The sequence below is a fragment of the Oncorhynchus mykiss genome, chromosome 18, assembly GCF_013265735.2.
Source record: "Oncorhynchus mykiss isolate Arlee chromosome 18, USDA_OmykA_1.1, whole genome shotgun sequence".
In the NCBI taxonomy this organism is placed as follows: Eukaryota; Metazoa; Chordata; class Actinopteri; order Salmoniformes; family Salmonidae; genus Oncorhynchus; species Oncorhynchus mykiss.
Window position 1 is genome coordinate 62,509,479 of NC_048582.1, and position 22,360 is coordinate 62,531,838.

General features: G+C 44.7%; 1 protein-coding gene across 1 annotated transcript in view; it reads left to right on the forward strand.

The window, feature by feature from the left end:
* Positions 1–22,360, forward strand: part of LOC110496879 (solute carrier family 45 member 4) — a 68,860-nt gene that overhangs the window by 7,448 nt on the left and 39,052 nt on the right. Inside the window, exon 3 of the mRNA XM_036953470.1 lies at positions 17,331–18,118. Within this exon, the coding sequence (XP_036809365.1) occupies positions 17,824–18,118 (295 nt within the window). The 5' untranslated portion in view covers positions 17,331–17,823. The remainder of the gene's footprint in view (positions 1–17,330; positions 18,119–22,360) is intronic.

Consider the following 22,360-nt stretch of genomic DNA (forward strand, 5'->3'; position numbering starts at 1 on the left):
ACTCACTGTCTTTCCCCCTCTCTCTCTCTCTCCCTCCACTCACTGTCTTTCTCCCTCTCTCTCTTTCTCTCTCTCTCTCTCCCTCCACTCACTGTCTTTCTCCCTCTCTCTCTCTCTCTCTCTCTCTCTCTCTCCCTCCACTCAGTCTTTCTCCCTCTCTCTCTCTCTCCCTCCCTCCACTCACTGTCTTTCTCCCTCTCTCTCTCTCTCTCTCTCTCTCTCTCTCCCTCCACTCACTGTCTTTCTCCCCGTCTCTCTCTCTCGATGAACTTGTTTTTCCCTCTCTCCACGCCATGCAGCCTGCTCATAAGGTAGCCAGAGAGCCACATTACCAGTTACATTACCGGTTACATTGCCGGTTACATTACCCGTTACATTCATTACCCGTTACATTCATTGCCCGTTACATTACCCGTTACATTACCCGTTACATGGTCAGTTACATTGCTGCATCACAACACAAGCTCAGCCAGTCCAGCTCCTATGTAGCCTGCCTTGCAGCAGCAGGAGGATTCTGACTCCACTGAATGGGAAAGTCTAAGATGAGAGACTGCACTACGTGTTGTTCCTGTCTGCGCTCAACCTTGATTCAGGTTGTCTGGTAGTTCTCTGCTAGTCAGGGCTGTGATGTTTGACTCTTGTGACTAAACAGACCTGACTGCTGTCTGTTGTTGCCGCGGGCTGTAATGTCTGTCTGAGATGCCGGTCTACCTGTGTACCCACGCTATGAGTTGATAGTGGAGGGCCCTCCAAACAAGGAAGTATCTACAGGGTACAGTTTGTTTTTATTTGAGTATTGTTGATGATCAGTCACTAGATTGATTCATGGGTGTGTGTTGTGAGGTGATATTTGAGTATTGTTGATACCTGAGTGTTGTTGATGATCAGTCACTAGATTGATTCATGGGTGTGTGTTGTGAGGTGATATTTGAGTATTGTTGATACCTGAGTGTTGTTGATGATCAGTCACTAGATTGATTCATGGGTGTGTGTTGTGAGGTGATACCTGAGTATTGTTGATACCTGAGTATTGTTGATACCTGAGTATTGTTGATACCTGAGTATTGTTGATACCTGAGTATTGTTGATACCTGAGTATTGTTGATACCTGAGTATTGTTGATACCTGAGTGTTGTTGATGATCAGTCACTAGATTGATTCATGGGTGTGTCTGGTGAGGTGATACCTGAGTATTGTTGATACCTGAGTATTGTTGATACCTGAGTATTGTTGATGATCAGTCACTAGATTGATTCATGGCTAAGTGTGGTTATCAATGGAGACAGACTGCTCAGGTTTTTTCTATCGTCATGCCCCTCTTGAAATGAGAGATGCAGGAGGTTTTCCCCCCTTTCTCCCTCCCTCAACCCCTCTCTCCCATAATGTGTCTCCACTCCAACCCAGGCAACTCACTCAGAAGCTTGGGTGACAGGACTTGGCAGCGGTTCAAGAACAACATTAAGGCAGCAGCCATCTAGTGAGTAAGAACATCTCCTCTCAGACAACAAATGCATTGTGGCTGGTTTGGTATGAAAGGTTTCCTTGTAGTGTTTACCTGGGCCAGATCTATTTGGATAGGGTTGATATGAGATGCCTCCATCTTGACACACAGGTTGGTCATTGTTCATTTAGTGATGATGTAGAGAATGAAGACTTCTCAAGATAAGCCTAACCTTACTGGTTTTGTTTGTCATTCATTTAAATGTGCAATTGTTAGTGAGGTATGATAACCATAATAGTTTTTTTGTGTTGTGCATTGTCAGCTGTCTATGGTTTAGATTAAGAATAGATAGGTGATGATGACAGCCTAGTTTACACACAGATACCTGAACATAGAAATAGAGACTGCACGGAGTATACCAAACATAAGGGACACCTTCCTAATATTGAGTTGCATGGAAAGAGCAGGTGTTCTTAATGTTTTGTATACTCATTATAGTTCTACTGTGATTGTGACGTCTGCCAGGTTTGTCGTGGATCTGTCATGGAACATCTTATGGCGAGCACCAGAGCAGCATACTCGTTTGAGGACTGATTTCAAGGAATGAAACATGTATGTTTTTGTCAAACCTCTCCTTCCGCCCCATACAGTTTAGCCAGCTGTGTCCTGCTACTGTGAACTATACTGTATGATGATGGAATTCAACAGGTTTGTTTTAGTTACACGTGTGCTTGGTTTTAATAATAACCTGACCTTGGTTGATTAGGCTAGACTTACGGAAGTATAAAATGATAGGCCTTCAGAAAGTGTAAATACCCCTTGACTTTTTCCACATTTTGTTGTGCTACAGCCTGAATTCAAAATGGATTAAATATTTTTTTTTTCTCACCCATCTACACACAATACTCATAATGACAAAGTGAAAACATGTTTTTATAATTTTATCCAATGATTTGAAAGAAGAATCAAATACAGAAATATCTACATATTCACACCCAACTGATGTTAGAATCACCTTTGGCGGTCTCTGAGTTTTGCACACCTGGATTGTACAATATTTGCACATTATTCTTTAAAAAAGATCTGTGAAGTTGGTTGTTGATCATTGCTAGATAGCCATTTTTAAGTCTTGCCATAGATTTTCAAGCCGATTTCAGTCAACTGTAACTAGGCCACTCAGGAACATTCAATGTCTTCTTGGTAACTCCAGTGTAGATTTTGCCTTGTGTTTTAGGTTATTGTTCTGCTGAAAGGTGAATTGATCTCCTAGTGTCTGTTGGAAAGCAGACAACCAGGTTTTCCTCTAGAATTTTGCCTGTGCTTAGCTCTATTCCATTCAATTTAAAAAAAAAAAAAACTCCCTAGTCCTTGCCGATGACAAGGATACCCATAACATCATGCAGCCACCACCATGCATGAAAATATGAAGAGTGGTACTCAACACGTGTTGTGTTGGATTTGCAAACAGGATGCATGTTTTGGAATATCTGAGCAGTTTCCTTCCTCTTCAGCAACTGAGACAAGAAGGACACCTGTAGCTTTGTAGTGACTGGGTGTATTGATACACCATCCAAAGTAAAATGAATAACTTCACCATGCTCATAGGGATGTTCAATGTCTGCTTTTAGGGATGTTTAATAGGTGCCCTTCTTTATTAGGTATACCACCCCATTCCCGAAAATGGTTCGCTCCAACAGAAAAAAGCAGGCAGACGGGCACCGAGGCATTTGGTTACTGGTCAAGTGAATGTTAGAATGGGCAAAACGAGTGACCTAAGCGACTTTAAGTCACCGGCAGTCCTGTGGGCGAAAACGGCTCGTTGATGAGAGGTCGAAGGAGAATGGCAAGAATTGTGCTACCAGGCAAACAGGGAAATGATGGAGCAGTACCTACTGCCCCCCATAGTACCTACTGCCCCCCATAGTACCTACTGCCCCCCATAGTACCTACTGCCCCCCATAGTACCTACTGCCCCCCATAGTACCTACTGCCCCCCATAGTACCTACTGCCCCCATAGTACCTACTGCCCCCCATAGTACCTACCTCCCCTCAGTACCTACCTCCCCTACTGACCTTACAGCCCCTACAGCACCTACTGCCCTACAGTACCTATTTTCCCCTACTGCCCCTACAGTACCTACTGCCCCTACATTACCTACTGCCCCTACAGTACCTACTGCCCTACAGTACCTATTTCCCCTACTGCCCCTACAGTACCTACTCCCCCTACAGTACCTACTCCCCCTACAGTACCTACTGTCCCTACAGTACCTACTGCCCTACAGTACCTACTGTCCCTACAGTACCTACTGCCCCTACAGTACCTATAGTACCTACAGTACCTACTGCCCCTACAGTACCTATAGTACCTACAGTACATGCTGCCCCTACAGTACATACTGTCCCTACAGTGCCTACTGCCCCTACATTACCTACTGCCCCTACATTACCTACTGTCCCTACAGTACCTACTGCCCCTATAGTACCTACTGCCCCTATAGTACCTACTGCCCCTATAGTACCTACTGCCCCTATAGTGCCCTATAGTACCTACAGTACCTGCTGCCCCTACAGTACATGCTGCCCCTATAGTACCTACAGTTCCTGCTGCCACTACAGTACCTACAGTACCTGCTTCCCCTACAGTACCTACAGTACCTGCTGCCCCTATAGTACCTGCTGTACCTGCTGCCCCTATAGTACCTGCTGCCCCTATAGTACCTGCTGCCCCTATAGTACCTACAGTACCTGCTGCCCCTACAGTACCTACAGTACCTGCTGCCCCTACAGTACCTACAGTACCTGCTGCCCCTATAGTACCTACAGTACCTGCTGCCCCTACAGCACCTACTGCCCTACAGTACCTATTTCCCCTACAGTACCTACTGCCCCTACATTACCTACTGCCCCTACAGTACCTACTGCCCTACAGTACCTATTTCCCCTACTGCCCCTACAGTACCTACTGTCCCTACAGTACCTACTGCCCTACAGTACCTATTTCCCCTACTCCCCCTACAGTACCTACTGTCCCTACAGTACCTACTGCCCCTATAGTACCTACAGTACCTGCTGCCCCTACAGTACCTACAGTATCTGCTGCCCCAACAGTACCTACAGTACCTGCTGCCCCTATAGTACCTGCTGCCCCTATAGTACCTGCTGCCCCTATAGTACCTACAGTACCTGCTGCCCCTACAGTACCTACTGTCCCTACAGTACCTACTGCCCCTATAGTACCTACTGCCCCTATAGTACCTACTGCCCCTATAGTACCTGCTGCCCCTATAGTACCTACAGTATCTGCTGTCCCTACAGTACCTACTGTCCCTACAGTACCTACTGCCCCTATAGTACCTACAGTACCTGCTGCCCCTATAGTACCTACAGTACCTGCTGCCCCTACAGCACCTACTGCCCTACAGTACCTATTTCCCCTACAGTACCTACTGCCCCTACTTTACCTACTGCCCCTACAGTACCTACTGCCCTACAGTACCTATTTCCCCTACTGCCCCTACAGTACCTACTGTCCCTACAGTACCTACTGCCCTACAGTACCTATATCCCCTACTGCCCCTACAGTACCTACTGCCCCTACAGTACCTACTGCCCCTACTGTCCCTACAGTACCTACTGCCTCTACAGTACCTACTGCCCCTATAGTACCTACTGCCCCTATAGTACATACTGCCCCTATAGTGCCCTATAGTACCTACAGTACATGCTGCCCCTACAGTACCCGCTGCCCCTACAGTACCCGCTGCCCCTACAGTACCCGCTGCCCCTACAGTACCTACTGCCCCTACAGTACCTACTGCCGCTACTGCCCCTACAGTACCTGTTGCCCCTACAGTACCTACAGTACCTGCTGCCCCTACAGTACCTACTGCCCCTACAGTACCTGCTGCCCCTACAGTACCTACAGTACCTGCTTCCCCTACAGTACCTACAGTACCTACTTCCCCTACAGTACCTAAACTATGGCTTTTAACAGCATCAGTCAGTGTCTGTCTGTCTGCTCATTGTGCTTTGTGTCATATGTGGAGCATGCCAGGAACACTGGGATTATACAGAGCGGAGTGTATTTGCATAGGGAAATAAAGGGTTAGCTAAAGTTCCTTGAGTTGATGTCACCACCAGGTTCTGGGAAAACCAATTAAGGCACCATACTGAAAAGCCAGGATGAGATGGGGGAAGTTAGCCTACATTGAATGGTGCATGCAATAACACCACTTCAGTGTTAATCTGTAGTCACGCTATGTATCTATTATATGTTGGTTTAAGGCAGGCTTCGTGAGACTGCCGCAGGGCTGTTGCATTTGTTGTTGTAAATAGTAGCTTATTCTATTCTACAAATAGGCTGCAGTTGATTCTTGCGTCCGTGTATGGGTACTGTGTGTGTGTGTGGCAGTTAGGTCAACCCAACGCTAAACTGGAGATTTCGCTTTGGCCTCATGAGAAGTGCTGGTGTATATATCAGGAACTCCCAGATCAGACTATAGGGTGGCTGTTCACACACTGTCCAGACTAGTGTGTCCTCCCAGAGGTGGGACCAAGTCATTGTTTTACAAGTCATGAGTATCAAATCAAAGTATAGTACCTACCTCTGCACTGGCACACGCAAGTACGTCTCAAGTCTTAGCACTCAAGTCCCAAGTCAAGACAGGCAGGTCCTAAACAAGTCATAATGTGCTCTTCACCAAATGTAACACTATTTCATATTTTTAACAAGAATAATAGTTAGTATATTACATTTATGCAACCCCCCCCCCCCAATAGTGATCCTACACTATATACCCACACTCTGTGTGTGGTTACAGTAGGCTAACATATGTCAATGGCTTTAGGAACAACAGTAACATCAGACAGGATTTAGACTACCAACTGCCTGGCCAGTTGTAGCTCAATCTTGGCTGCAATGATCACGTTCCCGCACTGACTGACTGTGTAGAGGCTCATTGATTTAATGTTAAGTTAGCCAACATGCTACACTGGCAAAGTTATGAACGATATAGCTGTTGGCTATATTAGCCACGACTTACCGTTCTTTGTGCAGCTTCAAACGTCGAACAAAGTTGGAAGTTGTTGCTCCTCAATCCTTAATTTACTTCCCGCATCTTTTGCAAGTTGCAATCCGTTTTTTGTTGATACAGCGTCATCTTCATATCCGAAAATAAAAATGTTGGGGTGTCATCTTTCCAAGAGCTCCATCTGAATTTACTCACCGAAGTTCCTCTGCACTGCCACGCGCAACTTTTTCTCAGCTGGCACAATATGATTGGCTGCTGTCCGATTCAACCTATAATCCGTTAAATGAAGAGTTGATGCGCTGCACACTTTTTTAAAATAATATTTTTAATATTTGGGCTTGTGGAGGGTATCAAGTCAGTTCGAGTCAAAAGGCTCAAGTCCAAGTCAAGTCACGAGTCATTGGTGTCAAGTCATGTGACTCGAGTCCAAGTCATGTGACTCGAGTCCAAGTCATGTGACTCGAGTCCAAGTCATGTGACTCGAGTCCAAGTCATGTGACTCGAGTCCACACCTCTACTAACTCCTAGTGTTGTTTTTAGCTTCCATTTTTTTCTGCTTTGTCACTTTTGAACGTGGTTGTTGTTAGGGGAAGACGGCTGCCTCATAGAGCCTGGCGGGCCTGCTTGTTTTTGAGAGGGTTTGCATGTTCACGTTTCAGTGCAATCGATCACTCTGCGTGTACTGTGTGTATAACTTTAGGGTCAGGGCTGTCAGCTAGACAGGGCCTAAAGTGATCTGTGTGTATAACTTTAGGGTCAGGGCTGTCACCTAGACAGGGCCTAAAGTGTACTGTGTGTATAACTTTAGGGTCAGGGCTGTCACCTAGACAGGGCCTAAAGTGAACTGTGTGTATAACTTTAGGGTCAGGGCTGTCAGCTAGACAGGGCCTAAAGTGTACTGTGTGTATAACTTTAGGGTCAGGGCTGTCACCTAGACAGGGCCTAAAGTGAACTGTGTGTATAACTTTAGGGTCAGGGCTGTCAGCTAGACAGGGCCTTTCTTCCTGTTTCCTTTCCTAACTGAAGTACTGTGGTGTAGGAGTTTTTCTAGGTGGAGTCCATTGTTAGATGTGGGTTGAGTTAGTTTAGTAGTTAGTCTACTGTGGTCTTAATCAAGATCACCGACATCACACCACTGAGAGGGATCTATGAAAGGGATTTTGTTGGATGTTTTCCTGCTTGTTACTTCTTTGGTCTTTGAATATCACTCTCATTTTGCTCCAGAGCCTTTCCTTCAGTAGTGATCCAGGCCTTTCCTTCAGTAGTGATCCGGGGCCTTTCCTTCAGTAGTGATCCGGGGCCTTTCCTTCAGTAGTGATCCGGGGCCTTTCCTTCAGTAGTGATCCGGGACCTTTCCTTCAGTAGTGAACCGGGGCCTTTCCTTCAGTAGTGATCCGGGGCCTTTCCTTCAGTAGTGATCCGGGACCTTTCCTTCAGTAGTGATCCGGGGCCTTTCCTTCAGTAGTGATCCGGGGCCTTTCCTTCAGTAGTGATCCAGGCCTTTCCTTCAGTAGTGATCCGGGGCCTTTCCTTCAGTAGTGATCCAGGGCCTTTCCTTCAGTAGTGATCCGGGGCCTTTCCTTCAGTAGTGATCCGGGGCCTTTCCTTCAGTAGTGATCCAGGGCCTTTCCTTCAGTAGTGATCCGGGGCCTTTCCTTCAGTAGTGATCCGGGGCCTTTCCTTCAGTAGTGATCCGGGGCCTTTCCTTCAGTAGTGATCCGGGACCTTTCCTTCAGTAGTGATCCAGGCCTTTCCTTCAGTAGTGATCCGGGGCCTTTCCTTCAGTAGTGATCCGGGGCCTTTCCTTCAGTAGTGATCCAGGCCTTTCCTTCAGTAGTGATCCGGGGCCTTTCCTTCAGTAGTGATCGGGGCCTTTCCTTCAGTAGTGATCCGGGGCCTTTCCTTCATTAGTGATCCGGGGCCTTTCCTTCATTAGTGATCCGGGGCCTTTCCTTCAGTAGTGATCCGGGGCCTTTCCTTCAGTATTGATCCGGGGCCTTTCCTTCAGTAGTGATCCAGGCCTTTCCTTCAGTAGTGATCCAGAGCCTTTCCTTCAGTAGTGATCCAGGCCTTTCCTTCAGTAGTGATCCAGAGCCTTTCCTTCAGTAGTGATCCGGGGCCTTTCCTTCAGTAGTGATCCGGGGCCTTTCCTTCAGTAGTGATCCGGGGCCTTTCCTTCAGTAGTGATCCGGGGCCTTTCCTTCAGTAGTGATCCAGAGCCTTTCCTTCAGTAGTGATCCAGAGCCTTTCCTTCAGTAGTGATCCAGGCCTTTCCTTCAGTAGTGATCCAGAGCCTTTCCTTCAGTAGTGATCCAGGCCTTTCCTTCAGTAGTGATCCGGGGCCTTTCCTTCAGTAGTGATCCGGGGCCTTTCCTTCAGTAGTGATCCAGAGCCTTTCCTTCAGTAGTGATCCGGGACCTTTCCTTCAGTAGTGATCCAGGTCTTTCCTTCAGTAGTGATCCAGGTCTTTCCTTCAGAAGTGATCCGGGGCCTTTCCTTCAGTAGTGATCCGGGGCCTTTCCTTCAGTAGTGATCCGGGGCCTTTCCTTCAGTAGTGATCCGGGACCTTTCCTTCAGTAGTGATCCGGGACCTTTCCTTCAGTAGTGATCCGGGACCTTTCCTTCAGTAGTGATCCAGGGCCTTTCCTTCAGTAGTGATCCGGGGCCTTTCCTTCAGTAGTGATCCGGGGCCTTTCCTTCAGTAGTGATCCGGGGCGTTTCCTTCAGTAGTGATCCGGGGCCTTTCCTTCAGTAGTGATCCGGGGCCTTTCCTTCAGTAGTGATCCAGGGCCTTTCCTTCAGGAGTGATCCAGGGTCTTTGCTGTGGTTGATTACAGCAACTTAGGCACACACCACTAAGGGATCGAAGGGCCTGACGAGGCCTACATTCCCCTTTTCCTTCGATTTGATTTTGTTAATGATTTATTTGTGCATGACAAGTTGTAGGCCAAGTTTTACAAGACTTGTGTTTATGACTTATTCTGTTTCCTTTTTGGGGGAAACAGAATTAGGCGAGAGGGTGATTTATGTACCGTTTTCACGAGGGCCTCAACAAGCTTCCCTGAACAACACCCCAGGGAGACATTGCAGAGATATTCTGCATGTTATTTTTATCAGAATTCGTGTAAAAGCAACTCCCAAGAATGGACCTCTGAGAAATATAGCTGCGGTCCTTTCTAGGGTGTAGCAATCTTCTGCCCTAACGTTTGGAAGACTTCTATTAGACAAGCACTCCATTCTCACAGAGACCTTTTGGTAGGATCGACATAGCTGCATAAATGACCAACACCACTTGAGAACGTGCTTCATTTTCTTGTCTTACACTTGAACTGGTCTCCTATATTTTAAGCTTTAAGAAATATGGATTGTTGACGAAGCAGTTGGTCCTACTGGTCTCTGTGAGCTAAATCCACCATTTATAAATCCACCATTTTAATCCACCATTATAAATCATACTGCAGGGTTGTTGTTGACACGGTCGGACCTCAAGCTGTTGAAACTGCAGACTTACTGATCCACATAGCACATTGTGACTGCTTTAATTCCTCCCCACCCCTGTGTGTGGTGTGTATGCAGTGTCTCCGGACATGCGTGTGTGTGTGTGTGTGTGTGTGAGAGAGAGTGTTCCGGTGAGTGGGAGGGGGATTTGTCATACTCCCTGTTAACGTTGGCACACGTGGACGCCCTCTGTCCCAGCCTCACGGCCCCACCCACTCTCCCACTGCAGCAGTGCTACACACACACACACACACACACACACACACACACACACACACACACAACCTGTTCCACTTTGTTTACAGTCCTATTGTATTATCAGGCTACCGTGGGGGAGTGAGTCTCAACAAATCCATCTGCTGCCACTTCCCTAAGCAAATCTGCATCTTGTCTGAGCTGGAGATGAAATGGATACTTTAATGAGTATGCACAGTAGGCTACACGTCGCCATGGTGTTCTCAGAGTTGATGAGATGCCTAGCCATCAAGGGAGGGAATGGGACTAAGAAATACAATAACTAGCCTGACTATGAAACAAAAAAACTGAGCATCCTAAATTGGTTTTAATTTCATGATGTAAAAAATACATATCAGAACTTTTCCCTGACCTTGAGATATTTGGTATGCTATGGTCTGACCTTCAGAGATGTGGTATGCTGTGGTCTGACCGTCAGAGATGTGGTATGCTGTGGTCTGACCTTCAGAGATGTGGTATGCTGTGGTCTGATCTTGAGATATTTGGTATGCTATGGTCTGACCTTGAGATATTTGGTATGCTATGGTCTGACCTTCAGAGATGTGGTATGCTGTGGTCTGACCTTGAGATATTTGGTATGCTATGGTCTGACCTTGAGATATTTGGTATGCTATGGTCTGACCTTCAGAGATGTGGTATGCTGTGGTCTGACCGTCAGAGATGTGGTATGCTGTGGTCTGACCTTGAGAGATGTGGTATGCTGTGGTCTGACCTTGAGAGATGTGGTATGCTGTGGTCTGACCTTCAGAGATGTGGTATGCTGTGGTCTGACCTTGAGAGATGTGGTATGCTGTGGTCTGACCGTCAGAGATGTGGTATGCTGTGGTCTGACCGTCAGAGATGTGGTATGCTGTGGTCTGACCTTCAGAGATGTGGTATGCTGTGGTCTGACCTTCAGAGATGTGGTATGCTGTGGTCTGACCTTGAGAGATGTGGTATGCTGTGGTCTGACCTTGAGAGATGTGGTATGCTGTGGTCTGACCTTGAGAGATGTGGTATGCAGTGATCTGAACTTGAGAGATGTGGTATGCTTTGGTCTGACCTTGAGAGATGTGGTATGCTGTGGTTTGACCTTGAGAGATGTGGTATGCTGTGACCTGACCTTGAGAGATGTGGTATGCTGTGGTCTGACCTTGAGAGATGTGGTACGCTGTGGTCTGACCTAGAGAGATGTGGCGTGCTGTGGTCTGACCTAGAGAGATGTGGTGTGCTGTGGTCTGACCTTGAGAGATGTGGTGTGCTGTGGTCTGACCTTGAGAGATGTGGTGTGCTGTGGTCTGACCTTGAGAGATGTGGTATGCTGTGCTGTGGTCTGACCTTGAGAGATGTGGTATGCTGTGACGTGACCTGACCTTGAGAGATGTGGTATGCTGTGGTCTGACCTTGAGAGATGTGGTATGCTGGGGTCTGACCTTGAGAGATGTGGTATGCTGTGGTCTGACCTAGAGAGATGTGGTATGCTGTGGTCTGACCTTGAGAGATGTGGTATGCTGTGACCTGACCTAGAGAGATGTGGAATGCGGGACAGGGAGTTGTAAATGGCTCTGTGATCAGAAGGTTACAGCAGCCCCCCCCCCCCCCCCCCCCCCCCCTACCCTAAGCCGACCTAGCTCAGCAAATATCAATACATTTGATGGACTGTCAGTGAGTCACCAAGCTTAAAAATGGCCGCCAAACAACACGGTCCAATGATTCAGATGGCTCATGGCTTGGAGGTGGCTCATCAAAGACACCATCATAGATGAATTGATCAATGGGTATACAGCCTGGCTGTCCTCACCAAAGCCATTGAAAACAATTTAAATATAAATGGCCAATCCTGAACAAGGCCTCACCAGTCCGCTCAGCTCTCCCTGGGTGTGTTGTGGTTGGTGGTTATTTGTGCCCCTGTCCTCCCCCTGCCTGCCTGGTTGGTTAGCTGGCCTCCTGACTCCTCAGTATGCCCAGTGCAATCCATATCTGGGCCTCTATTTGGGTCAGTCAAGTAGTAACACACATTCACATGTACACACACGCGCACACACACACACATGTACACAAACACGTGCACACACGTATACAAACATACACACGTATAGGCTACATAGAAGTACAAACAAGTTCTAGAGGTGCCATGATAATGAGTGTCTAAGGATAAACGGTATCCTATCTTGTTCTATAGACATTATCATCACACTGATCGTAATTCCCCCCCTGAGAGAAAATGAAATTACAACTTCTGTTTTATAGCTGCACATGAGAACAAATGTTTATCCCTAGAGTTGAGTAACATAGGCAGTTATAGTATTTGAACTTGTGTGAATGCTGGTGTTGGGTGACTTGACATTGAAGGCTGTCTCTCCCAGTGTTCTAGAACTGAAGGTACTTCCCTGGTCCCATTTTGTCACTCAAAACTTTGAGTTTGACCAAATATCAAGTATGGTCCTAATTTATACTGAACAAAAATATAAACTCAACATGTAAAGTGTTGGTCCCATGTTTCATGAGCTGATATAAAATATCACAGAAATGTTCCATACACACAAAATGCTTATTTCTTTAAAATGTTGTTTAAATCCCTGTTAGTGAGCATTTCTTCTTTGTCAAGATAATCCATCCACCTGACAGGTGTGGCATATCAAGAAGCGGATTAAAAAGCACGATCATTACACAGGTGCACCTTGTGCTGGGTACAATAAAATGGCACTTTAAAAGGTGCAGTTTTGTCACACAACACAATTCCACAAATGTCTCAAGTTTTGAGGCAGTGTGCAATTGGAATGCTGACTGCAGGAATGTCCACCAGAGCTGTTGCCAAAGAATGTAATGTTTAAAAGTCATTCTGATTGGCTGGGCCTGACTAGATTGACTGATTTCCTGTTATATCAACTGTAACTCAGTCATTGAAATTGTTGCATGATGTTTATATTTTTGTTCAGTGTAGTTTTGTTTTGGCCTTTTTGAACTCACTAGGCCTAGGCTACATAACCTTGCCATATTTCAGTCCACAGAGAACAACATGTAGGGTTCAGTACCACGTGACTGTGTTATGTAACCGTCCTGCAGGCTGCGAGGGAGGGCAGGTAATAACGCGGTCTTGCTTTTTACTCACACAGACGACACACTGAATCTGATCCTGTTCTTCAGAATGTTTCTGCTGAGGCCTTTGGTTTGCTTTTCTCTCTCAATACCGTTCAGTGGAGAAGAGACTAGACTGTGGAGATCATCATTCTGCCTGGCAACAGCATTATTGAAAGGGACTAAGAGCCTATTCCTCAGGTGCTGAACAGATGGATGTCTCTTCTTTACGACTGTAGTATCATATAGGGCACTAGTGGAAATGCTACAGTGGTTGAATGTTACAGTGAAAAAGTATAACATTACTGTATTGTCTTAACTTTGTTGAGCAGGTGATCTACTACATGGGTATGGCTCAGATAGCCTAGCGGTTAAGAACGTTGCCCCAGTAGCTGAAAGGTTTCTGATTTGAATCCCTAAACTGATTAGGTGAAGAATCTGTCGATGTGCCCTTGAGCAAGGCACTTAACCCTAGTTGCTCTGGATAAGAGCGTCTGATAAATGATGTAAATGTAAAGTTTCTCTTACATTGGTTGCAAATCTGAGACTTAAAGTACGTATCTTTTATTACATCAGACATCAATACAAGAATAAAGACAAAACCACCACCAATTACCCAAATCTAAAGAAATACCCCTCTGAGCATATCTCTTTCTCTCAGGGGGTTTTCATTTTGCATCTGATGAGGAAGCCCCTCTGAAGACTAGATTCATATAAGATGAGAGCCTATAATGCACTCCCATCTCTCCCAGGTCTCAGTATCTCAGTATATAAATGAAAAGTGTCGGAGAGAGAGAGGGAGAGACGTTTTAACGTTAACGTGGACATTGGATAGTGTAATCTCAGATTGGAACATGCGTTAAACCAACAGTTCCAGCACACACTCACTAATTTCCTTCTGAAACCCTGGCCCCCTCATGTACAGTCACGGCTCTATGTACCCTCAGCCTCCTCTCAGCATGTCCTGTTTCTCCTCTCTCCCCCTCCCTCTCCTCTCTCCCCCTCCCTCTCCTCTCTCTCTCCCCTCTCTCCTTGTCTGTCTCTCTCCATAGAGCACAATATGTACAGTGCCTTGCGAAAGTATTCGCCCCCCTTGAACTTTGCAACCTTTTGCCACATTTCAGGCTTCAAACATAAAGATATAAAACTGTATTTTTTTGTGAAGAATCAACAACAAGTGGGACACAATCATGAAGTGGAACGACATTTATTGGATATTTCAAACTTTTTTAACAAATCAAAAACTGAAAAATTGGGCATGCGAAATTATTCAGCCCCTTTACTTTCAGTGCAGCAAACTCTCTCCAGAAGTTCAGTGAGGATCTCTGAATGATCCAATGTTGACCTAAATGACGAATGATGATAAATACAATCCACCTGTGTGTAATCAAGTCTCCGTATAAATGCACCTGCACTGTGATAGTCTCAGAGGTTCGTTAAAAGCGCAGAGAGCATCATGAAGAACAAGGAACACACCAGGCAGGTCCGAGATACTGTTGTGAAGAAGTTTAAAGCCGGATTTGGATACAAAAAGATTTCCCAAGCTTTAAACATCCCAAGGAGCACTGTGCAAGCGATAATATTGAAATGGAAGGAGTATCAGACCACTGCAAATCTACCAAGACCTGGCCGTCCCTCTAAACTTTCAGCTCATACAAGGAGAAGACTGATCAGAGATGCAGCCAAGAGGTCCATGATCACTCTGGATGAACTGCAGAGATCTACAGCTGAGGTGGGAGACTCTGTCCATAGGACAACAATCAGTCGTATATTGCACAAATCTGGCCTTTATGGAAGAGTGGCAAGAAGAAAGCCATTTCTTAAAGATATCCATAAAAAGTGTTGTTTAAAGTTTGCCACAAGCCACCTTGGAGACACACCAAACATGTGGAAGAAGGTGCTCTGGTCAGATGAAACCAAAATTGAACTTTTTGGCAACAATGCAAAACGTTATGTTTGGCGTAAAAGCAACACAGCTGAACACACCATCCCCACTGTCAAACATGGTGGTGGCAGCATCATGGTTTGGGCCTGCTTTTCTTCAGCAGGGACAGGGAAGATGGTTAAACTTGATGGGAAGATGGATGGAGCCAAATACAGGACCATTCTGGAAGAAAACCTGATGGAGTCTGCAAAAGACCTGAGACTGGGACGGAGATTTGTCTTCCAACAAGACAATGATCCAAAACATAAAGCAAAATCTACAATGGAATGGTTCAAAAATAAACATATCCAGGTGTTAGAATGGCCAAGTCAAAGTCCAGACCTGAATCCAATCGAGAATCTGTGGAAAGAACTGAAAACTGCTGTTCACAAATGCTCTCCATCCAACCTCACTGAGCTCGAGCTGTTTTGCAAGGAGGAATGGGAAAAAATTTCAGTCTCTCGATGTGCAAAACTGATAGAGACATACCCCAAGCGACTTACAGCTGTAATCGCAGCAAAAGGTGGCGCTACAAAGTATTAACTTAAGGGGGCTGAATAATTTTGCACGCCCAATTTTTCAGTTTTTGATTTGTTAAAAAAGTTTGAAATATCCAATAAATGTCGTTCCACTTTATGATTGTGTCCCACTTGTTGTTGATTCTTCACAAAAAAATACAGTTTTATATCTTTATGTTTGAAGCCTGAAATGTGGCAAAAGGTCGCAAAGTTCAAGGGGGCCGAATACTTTCGCAAGGCACTGTATATACTGTTTATCTCCCTTAATCCCCATCTCTCCTTTTCTCTGTCTCTCTCCATATACAGCATATACATATTGTGCTCTATCTCTCCTCTCCTCTCTCGCTCTATATATACAGTACATACATCTTGCGCTCTATCTCCCTTAATCCCCATCTCTCCACTCCACTCCACTCCACTCACGAGTGTCTTACAGGCTGTGTGAGAGCTAAGCCTAACCCAGAGAGCCTCCCCAGGTCACAATGTAATTAACCTCCACTGCCGTCCAGGTGCTAAAATATCTTGGTTGATTGCTACAGGAGCTCCTATCCCGCACAGAGACGGAAGAGGAAGCAAGACATCCCACTCCCTCATTTTTTTTTCTGGATCATATACAGTCAATGAACTAAGTAGACCAGACCCAGCTGCTATCACATTGGTGACTTTGGGAGAGCCACACCTTAAGTAAACCTGAACTGTGAACATTTGTTTCAATGGTAAATGGCCTGAGAAAGACCTCTTCATTTATCCACCATCTTTGTCGTGCCCCCGGAGTCAGACGTGCTCTGAAAATGTACTCGGTTCTGAGATGTGATTGGCATTCTAATTTCAAATCTTACTGGATTTGCCACTCACTGCCTCTGCCTTTAAAAACCAACAGGAAGCTACTGATTCACTCACACAGACCAGCCTGACATTTCCCCATCCCAGACTCAATCCTCTGAGTCATTCTAATGCCTAGCTGTTTGTTCAGGACACAACAGTACACACGCAGACACACACACACACACACACACACACACAGAGACACCCACAGACAGACAGGAGGGGTTGGTTATTAAAGGCAGCTTTATTCATGCTTTATCACAGGATAAAGGAGGATACTGAAAATCCCCCGGGAGGTGTGTGAGGAGCGTGTGGGTCCTCTCTCTCTCTCCTTCCCTCCCTCTCTCTATACTCTACCCTGTACAGTATGCACCAGTCTCTGCCCAGAGGCTTAAACACTACGAATAGCCAGATGACTATGAACTAGGCCTTTTGCATGCTTAAATCATCAAATCATCTTTGATTCAACTCAAAGAGTTTTTTTAAACAATGTTGTGAATCTGTTTCCACCTTTTCCACAATCAAGCCAAACTGACCCATATCATTCTGTATTAGACTAGTGTGGTTCAGTACAGGTTGGCATGGTTCAGTTTTCTGCAGTGTTACTGGAATTTTAAAAACGTTACTGTCATTAGTCTGCCAACCTCCATTTTAATAACTAACTCTCCTCTCTCTCTCTCTCTCTCTCTCTCTCTCTCTCTCTCTCTCTCTCTCTCTCTCTCTCTCTCTCTCTGGCTTACTGGCAACTATTCCCGTGGTGCATCCTGGGTATGTGCAGATTGATCGGCCACTCGATGGGGATTCACAGAGGAGCTCTCACCTGTGTCGCCTCCTGCCCTCCGCCCTGCCGCCTGCCCTCCCTCTTCTGCACATCCTCCACACACATCATGAAACTGGTATTAACTGAATGGCAATTGATATGGATTTTTACTGATTCTAGTAGACAGTAAACCAACACAGATAGGGAGGAAAAGCCATCTAATTTTCACACGTCCTTCTTCACACTAAATGAACCTGCCTGTGGGGTTCTGAGCTGCCTGAGTTGACAGCCCACCCTGAAAAACAACCCAATGCCTCTTTTAAGGAACACACAAGGAATGTATTGTACGCTTTAAGAGATTATTCTTTCTTCCTGATAACGACATTCGAGGACATCGACAGCAGAGGGAGCTACTTTGAGGACGAGCTCACACCTGTCACCGCCAGTGTATGAATACAGATCTATTTATTTTTCTCTGGAGCCTGAAGGGCTGTGCGTTTTGGCTGTGTGCATGCCGAAGAAGAAGAAAATGGCTCCCCAGAACTCTGAGGCCGATGCTATGCAAGTGCAGGGGGTGATGGTGGTCCCCGCTGCTAAGAAAACCACCACAGGTTCTGCCTCTACAGGAGACGGAGGAGCAGGAGGAGGTTTGGTGCTGGAGTCATGCCAGGAGGAGTCGGTGAGCGAGGGGTCTATAGACCGGATCCCGCTGCGCCAGTGGGTGATGCACGGAGCCGTCATGTTCGGACGAGAGTTCTGCTACGCCATGGAAACAGCCCTGGTTACGCCTGTACTGCTGCAAATAGGTAAGAGATCACTATATGAAGCATGGAGATTGTACAGACATGTGCACACGTATGTAAACACAGACACACAGCAAGAGTTAACCAGAGTCATGCAGATGATGAAGGAGCCGGGTGGGTGAATTCACATACTCTACCAAACTGTTGACGCTGCCCACATCTATATCAACACAACATATCCCCACATCATATCCCCACATCTATATCAACACAGCATATCCCCACATCATATCCCCACATCTATATCAACACAACATATCCCCACATCATATCCCCACATCTATATCAACACAACATATCCCCACATCATATCCCCATATCTATATCAACACAGCATATCCACACATCTATATCAACACAACATATCCCCACATCATATCCCCACATCTATATCAACACAACATATCCCCACATCTATATCAACACAGCATATCCCCACATCTATATCAACACAGCATATCCCCACATAGTATCCCCACATCTATATCAACACAGCATATCCCCACATCTATATCAACACAGCATATCCCCACATCTATATCAACACAACATATCCCCACATCTATATCAACACAACATATCCCCACATCTATATCAACACAGCATATCCCCACATCTATATCAACACAGCATATCCCCACATCATATCCCCACATCTATATCAACACAGCATATCCCCACATCTATATCAACACAGCATATCCCCACATCTATATCAACACAACATATCCCCACATCTATATCAACACAACATATCCCCACATCTATATCAACACAGCATATCCCCACATCTATATCAACACAGCATATCCCCACATCTATATCAACACAGCATATCCCCACATCTATATCAACACAGCATATCCCCACATCTATATCAACACAGCATATCCCCACATCTATATCAACACAGCATATCCCCACATCTATATCAACACAGCATATCCCCACATCTATATCAACACAGCATATCCCCACATCTATATCAACACAGCATATCCCCACATCTATATCAACACAACATATCCCCACATCTATATCAACACAACATATCCCCACATCATATCCCCACATCTATATCAACACAGCATATCCCCACATCTATATCAACACAGCATATCCCCACATCTATATCAACACAGCATATCCCCACATCTATATCAACACAACATATCCCCACATCATATCCCCACATCTATATCAACACAGCATATCCCCACATCTATATCAACACAGCATATCCCCACATCTATATCAACACAACATATCCCCACATCTATATCAACACAACATATCCCCACATCTATATCAACACAGCATATCCCCACATCTATATCAACACAGCATATCCCCACATCTATATCAACACAGCATATCCCCACATCTATATCAACACAGCATATCCCCACATCTATATCAACACAGCATATCCCCACATCTATATCAACACAGCATATCCCCACATCTATATCAACACAGCATATCCCCACATCTATATCAACACAGCATATCCCCACATCTATATCAACACAGCATATCCCCACATCTATATCAACACAACATATCCCCACATCTATATCAACACAACATATCCCCACATCATATCCCCACATCTATATCAACACAGCATATCCCCACATCTATATCAACACAGCATATCCCCACATCTATATCAACACAGCATATCCCCACATCTATATCAACACAACATATCCCCACATCATATCCCCACATCTATATCAACACAGCATATCCCCACATCTATATCAACACAGCATATCCCCACATCTATATCAACACAACATATCCACACATCTATATCAACACAACATATCACCACATCTATATCAACACAACATATCACCACATCTATATCAACACAGCATATCCCCACATCTATATCAACACAACATATCCACACATCTATATCAACACAACATATCACCACATCTATATCAACACAACATATCACCACATCTATATCAACACAACATATGCCCACATCTATATCAACACAACATATCCACACATCTATATTAACACAACATATCCCCACATCTATATCAACAGGGTAGCCTAGTGGTTAGAGCGTTGGACTAATAACCAGAAGGTTGCAAGTTCAAACCCCTGAGCTGACAAGGTACAAATCTGTCATTCTGCCCCTGAACAGGCAGTTAACCCACTGTTCCTAGGCCGTCATTGAAAATAAGAATTTGTTCTTAACTGACTTGCCTAGTTAAATAAAGGTTACATTTAAAAAATAAATAAATAAAAAAAATAATATCCCCACATCTATATCAACACAGCATATTCCCACATCTATATCAACACAACATATTCCCACATCTATATCAACACAGCATATTCCCACATCTATATCAACACAACATATCCACACATCTATATCAACACAGCATATCCCCACATCTATATCAACACAGCATATTCCCACATCTATATCAACACAACATATTCCCACATCTATATCAACACAGCATATTCCCACATCATATCCCCACATCTATATCAACACAACATATTCCCACATCTATATCAACACAACATATTCCCACATCTATATCAACACAGCATATCCCCACATCATATCCCCACATCTATATCAACACAGCATATCCCCACATCTATATCAACACAACATATCCCCACATCTATATCAACACAACATATTCCCACATCTATATCAACACAGCATATTCCCACATCTATATCAACACAACATATTCCCACATCTATATCAACACAGCATATCCCCACATCTATATCAACACAGCATATCCCCACATCTATATCAACACAACATATCCCCACATCTATATCAACACAGCATATCCACACATCTATATCAACACAGCATATCCCCACATCTATATCAACACAGCATATCCCCACATCTATATCCACACATCTATATCAACACATCTATATCAACACAGCATATCCCCACATCTATATCAACACATCATATCCCCACATCTATATCAACACAGCATATTCCCACATCTATATCAACACAGCATATTCCCACATCTATATCAACACAACATATTCCCACATCTATATCAACACAACATATCCCCACATCATATTCCCACATCTATATCAACACAACATATCCACACATCTATATAAACACAACATATCCCCACATCTATATCATCATATCCCCACATCTATATCAACACAGCGTATCTCCACACAGCGTATCAACACAACGTATCCCCACATCTATATCAACACAACATATCCCCACATCATATCCCCATATCTATATCAACACAGCATATCCACACATCTATATCAACACAACATATCCCCACATCATATCCCCACATCTATATCAACACAACATATCCCCACATCTATATCAACACAGCATATCCCCACATCTATATCAACACAGCATATCCCCACATAGTATCCCCACATCTATATCAACACAGCATATCCCCACATCTATATCAACACAGCATATCCCCACATCTATATCAACACAACATATCCCCACATCTATATCAACACAACATATCCCCACATCTATATCAACACAGCATATCCCCACATCTATATCAACACAGCATATCCCCACATCATATCCCCACATCTATATCAACACAGCATATCCCCACATCTATATCAACGCAGCATATCCCCACATCTATATCAACACAACATATCCCCACATCTATATCAACACAGCATATCCCCACATCTATATCAACACAGCATATCCCCACATCTATATCAACACAGCATATCCCCACATCTATATCAACACAGCATATCCCCACATCTATATCAACACAGCATATCCCCACATCTATATCAACACAGCATATCCCCACATCTATATCAACACAGCATATCCCCACATCTATATCAACACAGCATATCCCCACATCTATATCAACACAGCATATCCCCACATCTATATCAACACAGCATATCCCCACATCTATATCAACACAGCATATCCCCACATCTATATCAACACAGCATATCCCCACATCTATATCAACACAACATATCCCCACATCATATCCCCACATCTATATCAACACAGCATATCCCCACATCTATATCAACACAGCATATCCCCACATCTATATCAACACAACATATCCCCACATCATATCCCCACATCTATATCAACACAGCATATCCCCACATCTATATCAACACAGCATATCCCCACATCTATATCAACACAACATATCCACACATCTA